The 18,497-nt window shown below is 48.8% G+C and overlaps 2 protein-coding genes and 1 pseudogene across 3 annotated transcripts; 2 read left to right on the top strand and 1 right to left on the bottom strand.

Moving 5' to 3' along the window:
- Window positions 1-2,760: 2,760 nt before the first annotated feature.
- Window positions 2,761-4,618, bottom strand: LOC120675366 (annotated as a pseudogene).
- A 6,873-nt stretch (window positions 4,619-11,491) lies between these two features.
- On the top strand, window positions 11,492-12,880 carry LOC120675378 (cytidine deaminase 1-like). Its single transcript, XM_039956590.1, has one exon. The coding sequence runs from the start codon at window positions 11,646-11,648 to the stop codon at window positions 12,585-12,587; it is 942 nt and encodes a 313-aa protein (XP_039812524.1). The 5' UTR covers window positions 11,492-11,645; the 3' UTR covers window positions 12,588-12,880.
- Window positions 12,881-14,817: 1,937 nt separating this feature from the next.
- LOC120675380 lies at window positions 14,818-18,132 on the top strand. Of its 2 annotated transcripts, XR_005675306.1 has the most exons (10): window positions 14,818-15,180; window positions 15,303-15,370; window positions 15,591-15,738; window positions 15,829-15,909; window positions 16,518-16,604; window positions 16,786-16,871; window positions 16,990-17,110; window positions 17,370-17,466; window positions 17,711-17,762; window positions 17,839-18,070. XR_005675306.1 is itself a non-coding variant. In XM_039956592.1 (9 exons), exons 1-8 carry the CDS (start codon window positions 14,923-14,925, stop codon window positions 17,442-17,444), a joined length of 924 nt encoding a protein of 307 aa, XP_039812526.1. In that variant the 5' UTR covers window positions 14,818-14,922; the 3' UTR covers window positions 17,445-17,466; window positions 17,839-18,132. The 2 variants fall into 2 exon arrangements, 1 of the variants encoding a protein (XP_039812526.1); XM_039956592.1 differs by lacking the exon at window positions 17,711-17,762 and having other exon boundaries at window positions 17,839-18,132.
- The last annotated feature ends 365 nt before the right edge of the window (window positions 18,133-18,497 follow it).

Below are 18,497 nucleotides of genomic sequence, written 5' to 3'. Positions count from 1 at the left end.
CTGCCGTGTGCACAGCGCTCGCAATGAATACATGAGGGCTATTTTGTAGAGAGAGAGAGAGAGAGGAAAAAAAGATGACTCGAATAGCCAAGTCATGCTGCTGCAATACGCTTGTCCGTTTCCTCTTCTACACCAAAGTCATCAACACATCATGGACTGCCGAACCGCAAAAGCCGAGCCATCCATTGTTTCGTCAGCGCAAAGCGTACGTGTGCATCCTTGTTTCCACGTACGGAAAGTATTCTGGAGAGTGGATTCTCGGGGGCTACGGAGCGAGATGCAATTGTGCTCCGTTAGACGTATCTCTCTGGACTTCTGGAGGAAACATATACATGTATGTACTTCCTCCGTTCTTAAATGTAAGATATCCTCGAAGTATTTTACTATGTCCAGATTCATAGAATGTTCAATGAATCTGGACATACAATTTGTCTAAATTCAGAGAATGTTTAATGAATCTAGTAAAATACCAGAATGACTTATATTTCAGGACGGAGGGAGAATGTCCCATTGTTTTGTCATGTGAAACGAAGGCATTCGGTGGGAGCAATCACCTGTCTCGGATGTTGGTAATAAGCGAACTGCAGTGTTTCGTATGGGCATCCCTACATGTCTCACGGAAAATGGTTAAGCAGCATGCATGTCACACGGCTCACGTCAGTCTGTGAAAACTGACAACTCAGCGGAGAAGGACCGAGGAGGGCGCAGCAGCCCATGCACGGACAGCACAACGTAGCGAAGTATGTGTATGCTGTCTTTTTTTATTTTTATTTTAATCCATACCAATAATTTCTTATTTTTTGTAAATATCTTGCGATCTACTATATTCAGAATATTATATTAATACACTAAATATTTTAATATACAAGATTCAAGCTTTATCCAGATTTAGTTCAAAAATTCCAATAAATTAGTTCAATAACATTTTTTGCAAAAAAAACTAGTTCAATTTTTTAGGTTGAAATGTTGAAGATGTATATAAAAAAATGCTGAACGTATATATTTCAAATGTTGAATTTTTAAAAAATAATAAAAAATTTACATATGAGATTTCACTTTATTGTATTAATTCTAAACAGGTTCAAATGGAATCGAAGAAAGACTCATGGGTTAAGAGAAAATGCATTTTAAAATTTAAACTCTGGCCCACCAGCTTGACCAACCCTGCCGCGACCGCATGTCGCCTCACTGTTCAATGCAAGCAGTCCACTCCTCCCTCAGTCCCTCCCGTCAGCAGGAAATTACGTTCTGCACGAATTATATAAGGTCAATTTTAGTGGGAGTGTCATAGAAGTGTCATGGACATTAAATTTACTAATATATACTAATAGTATGAGAAGAAAGAAAAGAGGAGTGTCATGAAATGTGAGAGGAGTGTCATCACCATGACACTCCACTGGCACAGTTTTTAAGTTTCCAATCTTGGTAACTGTGTCGATGACACTCCCACTGAGCCTAAATGCAAGTTTCGTTGCAAACTAACTTCTGGAACATTTATAGGTTTGCCGGTTTCCTATGTGCAGGTGTGCAGGTAAAAGATAAAGCTCGGCCCAACCCACGCCTTAACTGGGTCACAGGCCACATGCAACAAATGGCCCTCTCGTCAGCCCAACAGACTTGTTCCCTCAAAAAAAGAAAAATCAGACTTGCTCTGTTCCCTCAAAAAGAGAGAGAGAGAAAAAAAATCAGACCTGCTCTGTTCCCTCAGAAAAAAGTCAGACTTGCTCTTGCTCTGTACATAGAAGTTCAGAAGTTTCACGTTTTTTAAACGGCAATAACATTTTTCTGAAATGAAAATATTCTGTTTTTTGGGGGGGGAGGGGGGGTAGAAATGATTTTTTTTATTTCTGTCGGAACACACCAGTCACGATGATACTGTTCAATGATTGCCAGCGATTAAAGAAGAGCAGTTGGCTAGTGCCACAACCACTCCGCCTGGTAAACGATATCCAACTTTATTCTTTTCTCTCGCGAAAGAAAGAAGCGGAGGGGCGACCCCGCCGCCGCCACCGTTTGCGTCCCCCGTTCTCTCGCCTCCGGCCTCGCTGCCGGTGGTGACGAGGAGCGGGGGTCCGTCTCTTTAACAGATCGTTTGTTTTTATAAGGTCTTAATTGAGTCCACCTAGGTCTAGAATTTGCTCGTCGTCGATGTTCGGCGGTGAAGTTAGGTTTTGTCGGAGGAGTGTGGCTCCTCTGCGGCTTACTTTTCCTGGCGACGCCGGCGATGCGGAAGCGACGGCGGCGTAGCGGAATAATTTCTCCCAGCCTCTTCCGTTCTCCGATGGCGATCTACTCCGACGTCAACGGAGAGGCTGTGGAGACCTGTACAAGAGTCGAGGGCCGGCGCATCGTCGTCTTCTTCAGGTGATGATGTTGTTGACCCTGTTAATCTCGAGAAAGATGATCTTTGGTGAAAATCTGAGCTTTGCTCGGATTGCCGGCGGTAGAATCGAAGGATGCGTCGTGGGTACAGGAGTTGGCCGATGCGCCTGGGAGGCAGTGTACTCGGCTGATTCGCCTAGAAGTAAGCCCTCCTCTGCGGCCTCCACCTTGTGGAGATTGGCTCTGGTGCCCGACGACGATTGGGAAGCGGCTTCGGCGGCGGTGACGAACGGATCTCTGAAGGCTTCGAGGAAGATGAACAGGAGTTTTGGATTTTTTTTAATTTTTTTTATCCTATTTGTAAAAGAGCCGGTGTAATACGCTAAGATCAATACATTTTCCTTCGGAAAAAGATTACCAGCACACGTGGCAAGCTGTTCAACTGTCCTCGACAGGCTTCGAGCAACGGATCCGCACCTGCCCGTCCGACCCGGTCAGCGGCGCGATCGCCGACAGCTTGACCATGGCGTGCGCGAAGTCCTCGCGATCACGTCCTCGCCGCGCGCCCCGGACGCGTACACACGCACCCAACGCACGGTGCTCCCGGCCGTGAGCTGCTGGTCCGCGCGCAGGATGCCTCGCCCCTCCAGCAGCTCCGCGTAGTAGTGGGCGCCGAAGCCCACCTCCCGACCCTGCCGGTAGTACCCCATCTCCATCGGTGCGCCGCCGTCGCGGCCGCACACCGCCCTCATCTCGCCGACCATGTCCGGGTCGATGGAGTCGTCCGGCGCGCCGGTCCCTGCGAAGTTTTAGATCCTGTCCGTGAAGAACCTGCACCGCACCTTCCCGATGCTGTGAGCTCCTGCGAGGGCAAAAGGCGCGCGTCAGCGCAAGAGACTACTTCAGATCAGGGAGCTCAAATTGGCAGACATGGTGCCGTGCAGACTGCAGATAGACCTAAGAGCGCGACGGTCTCGCGCTCGGTGAAGCCGCGGTGCGCGAACGCGTCGAGCGTCATGGCGTAGGTGGCGTTCGGGGCCGGGATGTTCCCGGCCGCCGCTTCGTAGTAGAAGCTCTCGGCGCTGTCGCGGCGGCCGGTGAGCACCGGGTAGGCAGGCCCGCCCACCAGGACGAGGCTGTCCCGCGCGGCGAGGGCCAGGATGTCCGGGAAGGAGACTGTCCCGGGGCACGCCGCCTCCACCCTCTGCTTGATCGCCTCGACGGCGCCGAAACCTCGCAGCGACAGGTTCGGGCTGGCGTCCCGCTCCGACCTGCAGCCGCCGACGCGGTCCAGGAGCACCGAGGCGTCGCAGCCCTGCACGCACCGTCCAGGAGGAGACGGCATCTTGGCGTGTGCGTGCGTGAGCGTCGCGGGTAACAGAAACGGCAACACGACGAGGAAGCCGGGCACAGGGCACCGGGGTTTGTTCGGACGTACGTGGATGAAGCAGTCGTGAAAGAAGAAGCGGACGAGCGCGGCGGCGACGTTGGAGTCCTCGTGGTAAAGCCTGCGCAGTCGTGAAAGAAGAGGCGGACGAGCGCGGCGGTTCAAACGATGCTGAAGACTTGGCTCTTGCGCGACTTGCATCGTCTCTGGAACACAGTACGCCCAATGCACCGATGCTCCCTTTTTGAACCATGGTTCATCCGGTGCCTATAAACTGACTTGGTTTCGATTTCCTTCTGCACCAAAATACCATGGCGTCGGTTCTTCCGACAACCATCGGATGCACCGATGCTCATGCGTCGGTTCTTCCGGTGCTACTGACCGAAGAGCTTTCAGGGCGCTGCCCTGAGACTCGCGAGGGACGGCTCCCCCTCGACCCCCGTCCGCTAACCGGGTAGCGGAACCTCCGTATGGGCGGCCCTTCGGGCCTAACTTTGGCTATCTTTTTTTTTGTCTTTGTCATCACTTGAACCTAAAAGCCTGATAATGGTCATCTTAACAATTATATTAGTCTCATTGATTATGTTGTCATTCGATCACCAAAATTACTCGAAATGGCATAAATGGTGACATGCTCGTTACATCGTGGTAAAGCCTGCGCACCGTGGACGACACGATCTCCTCAGCGTCGGGGCACGTCGCGTCGTAGAACCCGAACACCAGCCCGCGCGGCCGCGTCTCCGGGAAGGTGAAGGAGAAGGAGGACGAGTCGGCGCCGTTGTCCTCCTCGTAGTCGTCAAGCGAGAGCACGGCGGCGGACCTGGTGGCGTTGGAACGGAGATCGCCGGTGCACAGGACGATCGAGAGGGCAAGCAAGCAGATCGCTCCCCCCGCGAGAGGTCCTAACATCTCTTCTTGTACTGATGACGAGTGACGATGGTATATTTCTCAGGTCGTTGGGGGTATGCCAAGTGAGAGGATTTTAAAATGACGCGGGAAGTATCTTAATGGGCCGTTTGCCGAGGCCCGGGGGAATGCTCACCTTGGCTATTGCGCTTCGAGCATCTCTTCCACGTTGTTTGTACAGCCCAGAACCTGATTGAGAATAGGAAACCACCTGTCCGGTGTGTTTTTTTGGGATTTTCTTAGAATTTACCGGTGCGCCAGTGGTGACTTCGTGAATCTTCAGATCTGCCGATGCTCAGTCCTTCGTAGGTGCTCATAGGGGTAGTGTTTGCGTACGTGTATTCATAGGGTGTGAGTGTGCGTGCGTGTTGTGGGCGTCTTTGTTATACTGTGTGATTCTAAAAAAAAAACCTGTGCGGTGTGTTTTCTTGAAGATTATGTCTGTTTTTTTGGTGAAAATATTATGTCTGTGTTGTACTAGCAACCACGTAAACTCCAGAAAACCAATCGAAAATTAAGCAGATTTCTATGTGTCAGTTCACTGAAATCTTGATTTCATTCAGTTGGCCTTGTGTATGTTCACATGGCGCCGGGGAGTTTTTCTTTTGTGTCCGGGAGGGCTGCCAGTGCCGGGATGGCCAAGGTTAGGGGAGTTATTTTTTTGGAGGATGCAGGACTAGTGGTATACCGAAAAAGTTACCACTTCCACGGCACTATACATCTAATGGCTGCTGACTCATTTTTATTCTGCTTCGAGAATGGCATAAAGAAATGGTACTCGAACAAGAGGCAAGAAATGTGATACCATCGGACCTGTGTATTTGCTGCCAATCAGCGAGCAGTTCGACTAAAATCAATTTAAAGATACCAATGTGTAAGATGCCAAGCATCTTGAGCAGTTGGCAGGGGAAAATATCATGACTCTAATATAGCCGAGTAGGAAAAATGCGATTTTTTTTTTCTAAAAAAGTGCAGTTGGGTTCTTTTAGATAAGTCCCACCGAAACCCAGCTATGTAAATTGCTCAATTCCTTTAGTCCACCGCAGTTGGTCTAAAAAAAAAGTTCCGGCAGAGGGCTAGCAATCGCGAACCCAGAACCAGTGAGAACCGATCATGTGCTTGTGCTCAATGCTCTTGTTCGTCCGGATAGAAAGCGGCGCGCGATCGAAGTGACGGGGATCCGATCTGCAGGCGTGCTGCGCCACAATTCCAGATACTCCGGCACCCGGCCGGTGGTCGGCGTGGTCCTGGCGGCGGAGCCTCCTACCGTGCGAGGCGAACGGCGGGTTCGATCTTCTTGGCCCGAGAGGAGCCGCATCAGAACATGATTTGCCGGCGGCCAACGGATAAGATACGTGCAGCAGCAGCAGCTGGTCGATACGGGACTTCAAAGATTTCTTTTTTTCTGATGGATCAGTGTTTGATACGAGATGCCGTCGCGCGAGAGGCGCAGCGTCGGCCGTCACCCCGGCGGGGCGGCGCGCAAATGTTGTCGTCAGCATAGGGGCAGGTACCCACCCGGCGTCCTCGACGTCCTCGGCGCCGTCCGGGGTGGTTGGTGGGTGGGGGCGGTCGCCGGCGTGGTCGCCGGCGGCCGGCGTGGTGGCCGGCGGCGGCGGGCCTTAGGGATTCGGGTTTTCCGGGGGTGCCGAGGTCCACCGGTGTTAGAGGATTCGGCGGCGGCGGCGGCTTGGCGGCGGCGGCGGCGGCGGTTCGTCCGGCGGCGGTGGGCGAGGGGTGCGACAGCACCCCCGGCCGAGCGGGGCAGGACGGGCGGTGGGCGGCGGTGGCAAGCTAGCCGGCGGGATCGGATGGGTATCTACCCCTATGCTGACGGTAACCGCGTCGCGTGGCGGCGTCAAGCATTCGCAAATCCACCGCGTCCCCGTTCCTCCGCGCGCGTGACGTCCGCGCTGCGCGCTGTCTCGAGTCGAATCGCAGCCGGCAACTCGCGCGGCCGCGGGCGGTCCTGCCGAGTTTATGCGAGACACGGCAACACGGCAAACACGGCGAGGGTGCGGCAGGCCGGAACGCGGCGTGGTCCGGTCGATCGGCGAATCTTTAGCATGAAATCCAAGATCAAGCAGGGAAAGAGAGAGGGAAAGAGGATAGAATCAAGTTGAGAGCAAGAACTTATCCAGCGCAGCGAGGGGAACGGCTCTTCTCCCTCAGCGGAGATAAGCATGAATATTTTGTGCGATCTCGTCTTCTCTCTCTGCATGCTCGATGCATGACGCAAAGCACGTCTCCAGGACTAGTCCACTAGCGATGGCAACGGATCTAAATCCATATACCATCCCAAATCCAAATCCATGAAAAATATTTAAACTCATTAAAAAATCCAAACCCATGACGGGTTTAGAATTTCGCCCAAATCCAAACTCATCGAGTTAACGGGTACCCACGAGTCACCCGTGGGTCTACACTTTATTATATTTTTTTATTATGATCAATAAATTTAATATAGTAAATATCATTGTAGTGTATTATGAGTAAGAAATCTATGTTCACTAAAAATTACAAAAGAAAATAAAAATATAAATAACAAGCTCTATATTTAAATAATTATAACACCATGCAAAGTCACAAATCCATCATATGCATATCCAAACACGACAACTGCAAAGTGACAATACCCATACCCACCATTTAAAATTCACCAAAATAAGAATTGAAGGAAACAAATGTTGAATTTGTTATAAACTCACTAAATAAAATGACAATTGCTATATGTTGGATCGGGTTTAAAAAACCCATAGGTTCACGGGTTCAAGTATTGTAGGAATAAACCCGTGTCCATAAACCCAACGGGTAAGATTTTGTGCCCATTAATAAACCCACGGATCTAAAAATTAATCTAAACCGTACCTTAATAAAGTAAAAATCCATCGAATTTCGGATTTCGAGTACCTATTGCCACCAAGGTTAACCTAACCGGTGGGAACCGGTCCGGTTTGACCGGTTACCAGTCAAACCGGTCCGGTCCGGTTCCGGTTTCGGCCGGTACCCAACCGTCCAAAATTCAAATTTTAAATTTGAATTCAAAAAATAAAAAATTCCCAAAAATTCCTAAAAATACTTCAAGGTGTGATGAATCTAATGGTGTCAAATTTTCTCAAAAATTCATTCATTTAGTATAGTTTGTGGGAATTTAAAGTTAAATCAAAAAAGAAAAAGGAAAAAAATGGGACGGCCCATGAAGGCCCACCGATCAAACCGGTCAAACCGGCCGGTAAACCGGTCAAACCGGCCGGTAAACCGGTTGCACGGGAGCTTTTGAATTTCAAACCGGTCAAACCGACCGGTAAACCGGTAAAACCGGCCGGTAAACCGGTCGGAACCGGTTGCATGGGAGTTTTTGAATTTATTTGAATTTAGATTTGAATTCAACCGGTTTCCACCGGTTACCGGCCTAATCGGTCCGGTAAACCGGTACCGGAGGACGGCGGTTAGGCCGGTCCGGTCGGATTTTAAAACCCTGATTACCACTCGCTACTCTGGCCTCTTGGGTCTTGGCTCAGGGCCTCAGGTCACTCAGGAATCAGGCAGGATCCGATGTCCGCGGGAGGGAAAAGCGTTAAGAAAAGCTAGCGAAGGAATCGTGTGGCCATCAAGTTGTGATTCTGATACAAGGAGCACATGCCTTTCTGCACAGACAGACCAACCTTCGGATGACGGATGGGACACCAAATGCTCCGCAGAAATTAGGCTCAAGAATTTTCCTCTAGTGAAAGAGGATATTTTGCTCTATCCGCGTAACCAATTTGATATTTCTCTTCAACAACAAGGATATTCATATGCACGAACACCACGATACATGTGTGTCCAGTCTCCTATTGTATGTCTGCAGACCATTTTGTGGGTGCTCTTATTTGAAACTTGGTGAGTGAAACCACACCACACCTTCGCTACCATACTATTACTCCAAGTAGAAGGTCAAAGGTGGTTTCTGGCCAGTTTAACTGACGTCCAACTCATGGTAAGCTGCTGCTAATCGTGACGTAGCACGGGCGAGGATTCTTGCTGGGAATTGCTGCATCACTGCGTGACAACCGACCCATGGAGGAAACTAAAATGAAATTAGCGCTGTCATTGACAGCTATGGAGCTGAAGGTCGGATTTGGGTATCGCCTTCTGAAATGACTTGTCCGCTGATCAAACTTGTTTGGGATTATATGTTAAACCCCACGTTGCTCTTCCACACACTTTCCACTCTAGCTTTATTTATCTCCTCCTTCTCCCCACCAGTTCAGTGGCCATTTTCTTAGAAATGATTGATTGAACTTGACCCCAACAACTTTTGATAGCTATCACGAACAATTCTTAATCTTTTTCAAGAGAAAGGGCTTTTTATTTATTTTGTATTGGCTATTAAAGAAATACTTCATATCAAAACCATTATTCAGTTGGCCCCAAGTCGATCTCAATCTATCATCATACTATCTAAAAATTGTACCAAGATCGGTGTTTATTGGATTCAATCTTTTTTTAATAGAGTATTCAGTTGTCCCGAAGTCGACCTCAGTCTATCACAACAATACTGTCCCAACATCATACCATTGGTGCCTAAAAAAAAGATCATACCATTGGAGGGAAAAAAAAACTCTACGGAGTACTCTCTCCGTCCCAAAATAATTGCAACCATAAAGTTTAAAATTTATTCCATAAAATTGCTAATTTTGACCCACCTACCACAAATGACAAGACAATTTCAAAAAAATTCTCGTAAAAGACAACTAATACCGTATTCACTCATCATAAAAGACAAAGTATTTTTTGTAATTTTACAACTAGTATTAGTTTGTGTACTCACATTTATTTTGCGACTGAGGAAGTAGAAGACAGCTACAGGAGTAGCTACTCTGAAAAAAGGAGCGTCAGCTCTCGCTCTTGTGATCCCCAGACAGGTCACAGCTCACACCTATGGAAGGTCGGAAGCAGCCAAGTTCAACTCCAATCCAAAGTCCAAAACAAAAGCAGCCAGTACAGCTGTCAGCTGTGCACCCACCAACCCATCTAAGGCCCTGTTTAGTTTCCACCCCGTAAACGCAAAAATGCAAAAACACAAAATTTTGCGAAGGAATCTTACTAATTTGAAATACTAAATAATGTATATTTACAAAACTTTTTGCATAGATGGACTGTAAATCGCGAGACGAATCTAATGAGTCTACTTAATCCATATTTTGTAACAGTGATGCTACAGTAACCATCCGCTAATTATTGATTAATCATAGATTAATTAGCATCATTAGATTCGTCTCGCGATTTACAACACATCTGTGCAAAAAATTTTATAAATAAACTTCATTTAATACTTCAAATTAGCAAGATTCCGTCGCAAATTTTTTTTTGTGTTTACATCTCACGGGAACTAAACACGGCCTAAATCCAGGCTCGTTCTGGCATTGTCATGATGATCAGAAACTCCCGAGCCCAGATGCATTGCTCTGCTGCCGTACTGGCCACTTAAACCACAGTGGCAGCACGCACCAGCCGTCTCCAAGCACCGGGTCGCCGCCGGCCACTGCTTCGGTGCGCTCCCTTTGCGCGCCGGGCTAAGCAACCCGTGCCGCAAATCCACGCCCCGCTACGTGCACGCTTGCTTGCTCCGGGCGGGGCCTTTTCTCCCCCGTCAGCTCAGTGCGAGTCCGTTGCACGCCTCACTGGCCTTTTCTCTTCTCTAATACTATGTGCCGAGGAGCAGAGGCGCCTGAGGGGTCCCTGTCGCCGTCGCCTTTGCTGGAAAGCGGCGCCGAGCGGAATACGTCCTGCTCCCGGCGAAGGCACGATCGCCACGAAGATGAGGAGCTCTCGAGTTCAACGCCCACGGCCTAACTCGGAGCACACCGTCTGACCACAAGCCCCGATCCACTAGCGGCGTAGCGTGTCGGCCAGCCGGACAACGCTCCCACCATTAATCGTTCCGGTCGTACTAGCTAGCAGTGAGCCGGACGGAGCAGCGCGGGCGGCAACCGACTCGTCCGCCTCGGCGGCATCGTTTTCGCCGCCGAGGAACTGGCCGGCCGGATCTCGCACGCGACGGCGAGACGGCACCGCGATCGGATCTGATCGGGGTCTGGACGCGACGGACGGTGGCCTCGCAAGTCTGCACGATGGCCTGCGTTATCGTCGCGGCAAACGAGCAATAATTTATGTAGTCACCGGAACGTGAATCACACGAGGCGCGCAGGCCGACCCAGACGGCGGCGCACCGGGAAAACACGAGACACCATTAACAAAGTGCATAATTGAGACCGGCAGCCGGTACGTGCCAAAACCCCGCTCCATCGACGTCGCCCGCGCGCCCAATAGCAGCGCACTCGTTCGTTCACAAAGGGAAAGGGCCGCGAAGGCGACGTCGCCAAGTAGAGCCGTGCGTTTCTCGTGGGGCGCAGGCTGTGTGGGCGGTAGCGAGATGGATCGCCGTTTGGATCGTATCGTATTATCATATGATAAACATAATGTCATCGGTCAAAACTGACCAATAATTGGAAACATTTTTGTATGCACTACCGAGAGGTCCGAGAGAGTAGCTGTAGTTGTATTCCGCTGCTGTCAGGAATGGATGGGTTCAGATCAATCAAACTTGGATTGCTGGACGGGTTTATAAACCAATTGAATTTTGGTGGCATGTGGTGATTTTCCCCCAACTCATCTCAAGCACCTGTTTATCGTCATCTCGCAACCATATCATCTCGGCTACCAACGTGGCAGAGTTATCAGATTGCACTGTGACACGTCGAACGCAACCTTGCGGTGGCCATTTGTCAGTGTCCATCGCTCTCGTTTCCAAAGCAGAGCGCAGAAGAGAGAAGAAGAAAAAAAGAGTCGAAAAAGAAATAAACGGGACACTTGCTGCGTCCTTTATAAATAGCCTCGCCCCAGAGCCAGTAAAGCTCCCCCTTCTCTCCTCTCCTCTCCTCCACACTTCGAGGAAACGTCCAAGCAGTTCCTCATTAGGAGGCTAAACGCGATTAGGAGGTAGCGAATCGTTTACTGATAGCCTAGTTAGAGTCGGATCTGAGCAATGGGGGAGGAGCAGGTGGCGACGAGGCCGGAGGCCGCGGCGGCGCCGGAGCTGACGGGGTTCGTCATGAGCGCCGAGGAGGCCGAGCGCGCCGCGGCGGCGGCCGGCGTGGCCACCGTGCAGGACCTGCTGCCGCTGCTGGTGCCGTCCGCGATGAAGCGGGCGGTCGTCCCGATCTCGCGGTTCCCCGTCGGCGCCGTGGGGCTGGGCGCCAGCGGCCGCGTCTACGTCGGGGTCAACCTCGAGTTCCGCGGCCTCCCGCTGTGCCACTCCGTCCACGCGGAGCAGTTCCTCGTCGCCAACGCGGCCGCCGCGGGGGAGTCCGCGCTGCGCGCCGTCGCCGTCTCCCACATGCCCTGCGGCCACTGCCGCCAGTTCCTGCAGGAGATCCGCGGCGCCTCCGGCATCCAGATCCTCGTGACCACCGACGCCGAGGAAGGCTGCGCGCCCGAGTGGCGCACGGTGGCGTCCCTCCTCCTCCGCCCCTTCGGGCCCCACGACCTCCTCCCCGAGGACGTGCCCCTCGTCCTCGAGCCGCACGACAACCCCCTGGGCGACCCCGTCCCCGCGGTCGCCAATGGCTTCGCCGCCGGCGACCTGGAGGCGCGCCTGAGGGAGGCCGCGGAGGCGGCCGCGCGGGCGTCGCACGCGCCGTACAGCGAGTGCCCGTCGGGGTTCGCGGTGGCGGACGGCGACGGCAGGATCTACGCCGGCGGCTGCCTGGAGTCCGCGGCCTACAACCCGACGCTGGGCCCCATCCAGGCGGCCATCATTGCGATGGTGGCAGCCGGAGGAGGCCCCGCCGGGGACGTGGTGGCGGCGGCCCTCGTGGAGAAGGAGCGGGCCGCGGTGGCGCAGGAGACGACGGCCAGGATCTTCCTGGGCTCCGTGGCCCCACATGCTAGCCTCCACGTGTACAACTACAGGCCGTCCGATGCGTGAGGAGCCCCGTCGGGACCTTGTGGCGGTAGATGGGATCGAGATAATGTTCATAAAAAAATGATTTAAGAATAAACTGAGAAAACAAATCCTGTGCAGTTGGGTGAGCTGTTACTTCCACATGGCGCTGGGCTATTGACTAGCAGTAGCAAGCCAGCCTGGGAGCTGGGGCCTACTTGCTCAGAGTGATTAGTTTTCTTCTGTTGTCATGTGTGTTATTGAAAAAAAATAAACAATGAAATGGAAGATGAAATAGTTGTATTAAATAAATAATATATGTATTTACATGATGCAAATCTATACTTGCCTTGCAAGCTATGCATCCCTTTTGCTTCACGTTCTCCCTTGTGTAAGTCCTACTGTTACGTGTTTGAACTTTGCATGATTTTGCACTCCAGATAGTGGCTTATGACTGAGAAATCGGTAATCAGTACACTAATGTAGCTGCTGCAGCAGCACGTATCATGGGCGAGTATGGGACCTGTATGGTCACGGCATTGGTCATCCAATCATGCACGGGGGGTTCCTCTTCCTTGCAAGCCTCAAACACATGACCGATCGCTTTTATGAACTTCTCTTGGTGGGGCCGAATGGGCGTAGTTACTTGGCCACGGAATGAAACAATGGTGGGCATTAACCTGTTCTTGATTAGATAAAAGCGATGGCTAAAGTCCACTAAAAAAATGCGATGGCTAAAGTCCCTTTCTCAGCTAGTAGGTGCTACAAACAACGGGAAAAAAAACCCAACGGAACAGTGCGATTGTGGTCTTGTTAATAATATACTCCGCACTTGCAGTTATTTCATTAATTTCCAGAGAAATCCTTTTTTTTTTGAGCGGCAAGCTACAATCAAACTGTCATCTTCTTATTGTTCTAGTTAGAATAAAGAAAGTATCATGAGGAAAAACAACAAATGGACATAGAAAACGATATGCCCCATGAGGGACTAGGGCGAAGGGAGTAACAAGTTAGTCTACCCGCAAAGTATGAGGGAGTAAAACAAGTTAGCCACATTGACCCATCTTAGAAAATTGCAGCAGTAAAATGTTGACCGTGAGCCTGTGCATGGTTGCTGTTGCTGGTTGGTACTGATTGCTTTCTGAACTTTGCTGGTTATGCTGCCTGATCAGACTCTACAACCAACTCAAATGGGCTTTGTTAATGTGTGTTTTGACTGCCAGACGCGCAATCAAGCGCACATTAGCTTAAAATATAGAGTAAAATGCATGAATGGTTTTAAACTTGTCATGGAGCGTCATCCAAGTCTAATAATTGTTGAAGGTGCAAATTGGGGTTCTTTAAATGTATCATCTAGGTCTAATTTGCCCAAAGTCCGCTGCCATGACACATCATCCGCTCATGTCACGGGCCAGCATGGAGATTCTCATTGAAAAATAAAAAAACATAGGGGTATTTTGGCCATGTTGGACATGATGACACATTTACCAAGTTTAAGGGTCTAATTTGTAGATTTAAATTTCCTAAAAGAAGATGACACATGTGTAAAGGTTGCAAGTATTTTTCCCTCTCCGTGCAAAAGATTTGTGCAGATTAACTATATAAGAGGTACTTTGCAAGATTTATACTGAAAAGTACTTTTATAATGTTAGGTTATCTTTATTTTAAATGCTATATTTTCAATATGGAACTTCAGATAATATGATCAATTAAGTACATTCTTTTTTAGAAACCATCATAGTAAATTTTTAGCTGGAGGGAGTAGATGAAACAAAATACCTAATTTCACTTAGGGAGCACAGTAGCTTACTCTTTCGTTCGATATGTCCAGACTGGATGATTCACGATTATACAGTTCGAACTGACTGCAATCCCAATGTTGATGGTTAATCAAGTTTGTGCTAGCCTGCTAGTGCTAGGTAGCATGAGCAGATTCCACAGCCCCAGCCAAATTTCTGAATATATACATTTAATCTTCCTTTTAAAAAGAGTGACACCATCTAAGCTAAACGGAGTTTACGCAGAAGATTAGGAGGAGCGGGAAGAACATCGGCAGCCGTTTTGGCATTTGAAATTCATCTTACGGACCCGACGGAAGTACAAGCGGAGGACGATTTTCTCGTGCCGTCACTGAATTCGTGGACCCGCATGACAGCGAGCGACGGACACCGAACGACCAACCCGACCCCAATCCGGGCAAATCATCCGAGATGTGTCTGCGTTCCTGCGACGCGCGTGGCGCCACGACGCCCCGTGGCCTGGGCCCTGGCCGCCTGGGGCGCGCGGACATGACGCTCTCGACGGCCTCGCGTCGCGCTACGCTCCTGGCGCACCTACCCACCGCGCCACGGCCGCCGTTCGTCTCGACAGGAGTCCATCCATGGCCACCCTCGCGCCACGGCCCCGTCTTCTCCTCGCCCTGAGAAGGCCGCAGCCTAGAAGGCTCCGCGCCTGCGCCGCCGCCCCCTGCGCTCGCCGCGCCCCCGTGCCACCGCAGGCCGCGCGGCCACGGCGCGTCTTCCTCGGCCTTGGCGCCACCGTCATCGACCAGGTCGCCCGCGTGGCCTCCGGCGGCACCTCGTCCCGCTCTTTCGTTGCCGGAGCGCGGCCGAGGCAAGGGGTTTCCCCAGTCGAGCAGGTTATTTTAGGCGCTGGTGTCCCTTGCTCTGTTTCGTTTTCCTCCTTTTCCTTTTCGAAAATATTGCTATAATGCTATGCTAATTTTGGTTCTCGAACCTGATTCATGGGAATCTACTGAAGATTTTGAAGAATGTGGAGTGGCCCGATGAGTTCCCTTTCAAGCCTGAGGACTTCAGCCGCTTCGACGAGTAAGCTTCAGCCCTTTAGAGCATTCTGTTAGTTCATGCGCAGACTTTTCCTGGATTCGGTTAGCCCGCTGGCAGCAGGCCTTGTTGTTGCTATTTTAGTAGTCACTATATCTGACACTAACCTGTTGGATAATTCAGCACTGCATGCTTTTAGCTTAAAAACCTGAAAATGCATTTAATTATTAGTGAATTGAATGATACATTTTGATTACCTGGGCAGATCATCAGATACTCTGTTCTACTCAGTTCCCCGTTTTGTCACTCACATTGATGATGAAGCAATCCGAGCTCTCACAGAGTACTACTCTGAAGTTCTTCCTCAAAGTAATACTCCTGGGGTGGCCATTCTGGACATGTGCAGCAGCTGGGTAGGATTTCTTTTTCTTTAAAAAAATTTGTAAGTCACCACTTCCAATCTCTTACACTATGAAATCTCTTACATTGTCCACATTATGAAGGTGAGCCATTATCCTCCCAGTTACAAACAGGAGAAGATTGTGGGGATGGGTATGAATGAAGATGAACTGAAAAGGAACTCGGTATTATGCTTTGACTAAATTCTTACATTTAGTAAATTTAATGTTTGTAGTGCTTCATATGCATAGCTTCCTATATTATAGTTCAATATGTCACACTCGATTTTATTCACTTAAGTTTCCCAGTTTTTTTAGCACATTAGTTCAATGTGTCACACTCATTTTATTCAATTAAGTTTCCCAATTTACTTGTGTTGCTCGAGAAGAGGTGGTAGCACTCTAGTTCTGCAAGTCAGTCCTTAGTTGCTCCTAGAAAGGAGAAGAAAGAGCTGTTGACAGATCAGTCTCTACATGTGAAAATAGAGCTCTATGAAGTACAGTTTGAACGCAAAATTACTATTTCTTCGATGATAGTTTCGGCTTACACATGTTTAAGTTAAATATGAGTTCTAGAATCTATGGTTTTATTTTACACACCATAAAAACGTATCTTAGATGCAGTAATATTGGAGTTTAGTTGGAACTCAGAATCGTTACATTGGGATCAGGTTAAATGATTATAGATATGCGGCATGCACCTTTTGTAGTAATATGTGTCAGCAAGTGGTTATTCCTTTTGTTACTTTGCTATTTTGACATAGTTTTTTTTTGTTGTTTAATCATGGCAATAGGTATTGACCGAGTATGTTGTGCAAGACCTCAATGTGAACCCAAAGCTTCCTTTTGAAGATAACACTTTCGATGTCATCACCAATGTGGTACTGTGTCCTCTATATCATAGTCTTGTTAAAAGAAGCAATTATATATATATATATATATATATATATATATATATATATATATATATATATATATATATATATATATAAGTATTAATATTGTGAATTGAAGGCCTAAGATTGTTTACTCTATCTGATAGTAGCGCTTCTTTGCTAGTAGGTTAGTGTAGACTACTTGACAAAACCCATAGATGTTTTCAAGGAGATGCGGCGAATACTCAAGCCAGCCGGCCTAGCCATAATGAGGTAACATGCTGTCCAGAATGACACATGCCATTTATGAGAACTACTTCCGGATAATTGTAGCATTTACCATCTTTTGAGTGGTCATGACCCTAAATTCTAGTTCTAACTTTGGATATAGCTTTTCAAATCGGTGCTTTTGGACAAAAGCTATATCTATATGGACATCAACTGGTGATGCTGATCATGCTTGGATAGTGGGTGCTTACTTCCATTATGCTGGAGGCTTTGAACCTCCTCAGGTATGTAATTTGTTGTGCAGTTGTCCTCTAGTGAATATATATATATTTGGCGGCGTTCCCAAAATTTGTAAAGAAGAATTAGCAGCTTCCAGAAATGACGCTTTTATTTATTTTTCTCCTTTGCATGAACATGTCCCTAGCTATCGAGAATTTAATGGACTTCTAGACGTGCAACACGATGGAATCGAAATATATACTATTATTAACGTGCTCAAATCAATCCCATGAAACACATATTCTCTTTTTTTAATTCCTGCAGGCAGTTGATATATCTCCTAATCCAGGACGAACTGACCCAATGTACGTTGTATACTCCAGAAAGAAAACAGCGTAAACCAAATAATGTATTTTGCAAGGTTTGTAACTACTTTCATCTCTGTTGATTCTTGAAGTTTATCAGGAAAGTATGATGATTCTTATACCCGGTGGATCCTAAAATATGTCATACCAATTTGTTCAAGAACTTCTGTGGATACTGTATATAATCCTATCAGTCGTTCTATATTTTTGAAAATTTAACTGCTATTTTTATACGTACCATCTTGATTGGAAATAAAAAGTACAGTAGTTGACAGGGCAAATGTTCTGAACACTTTTCAGAAAAAGGGTTTGCTCAATTAGATGTAAATCATGGTAACATGCCAAGTTAGAGGTAAAGATGTTAATATGCTGATAATAATTAACTTTGGGGATAGTTGAGGTGCATGCTTAACAGAATCTAATTTCAGGTGACAGGTACCCAAACTTAAAAGGCATCATGACATTAGGACTCTGTCAATGCGGACACATTATTGGAAGTTAGGGATCTGCCGGAGAAACTCTAATAGACCGATGCATCGACTAAAAACAACACGGTGTGTAATCTGTACAATGTCTCCCATGGCAGGTTCATGGGAGTCCCAAACGGAAGAATATACTAATCCAGGTACGGGGCCGAATCAGAGAAATATATTAATTAAACATGTGCAAATACAGATGCAGAGTCAAAAATAAAGCCGAGCCCTGATCTGTATACTTCCGGAGAGGTCGGTTACCAAGGAGAACGTATCTAGGTTCTCGTCGAAGTACGTATCAGCTGTGGCACAGAGGTCGCCGCCATCAAGAACTTACTTTCGCACAACATGAAGATCGCCCCGAGTGAAATACGGACGATCCTGTACGCGCTGCTCGCTGTGGCTCTGTCGCCGCTTGTATTCTACCTCTGGGCGAGCCTGCCTCCCAAGTTCTCCGCGCAGCTCACCGGCATCCAGGGCCTGGACACGGCGGCCCCGGCGGCGCCCCTCACCACCGTCTTCAACATAACCCTGCACGCCAGCAACAAGCGCGGCAGGTTCGCCGCATGCTACCGGCACGGCGAGGCGGCGGTGCGTTACGCCGGGTTCACCCT

Source organism: Panicum virgatum, chromosome 5N, assembly GCF_016808335.1.
Source record: "Panicum virgatum strain AP13 chromosome 5N, P.virgatum_v5, whole genome shotgun sequence".
Lineage (NCBI taxonomy): Eukaryota > Viridiplantae > Streptophyta > Magnoliopsida > Poales > Poaceae > Panicum > Panicum virgatum.
This window is presented reverse-complemented; position numbering and strand designations above follow the sequence as displayed.

Excerpts from the sequence above, each read along its gene's own strand:
- LOC120675378 (XM_039956590.1), top strand. The coding sequence starts at position 11,646 with ATGGGGGAGGAGCAGGTGGCGACGAGGCCGGAGGCCGCGGCGGCGCCG.
- LOC120675380 (XM_039956592.1), top strand. The coding sequence starts at position 14,923 with ATGGCCACCCTCGCGCCACGGCCCCGTCTTCTCCTCGCCCTGAGAAGG. Across the intron at positions 15,371-15,590 it reads GACTTCAGCCGCTTCGACGA|ATCATCAGATACTCTGTTCT; the intron begins GTAAGCTTCAGC and ends TTACCTGGGCAG. Across the intron at positions 16,872-16,989 it reads GCCGGCCTAGCCATAATGAG|CTTTTCAAATCGGTGCTTTT; the intron begins GTAACATGCTGT and ends CTTTGGATATAG.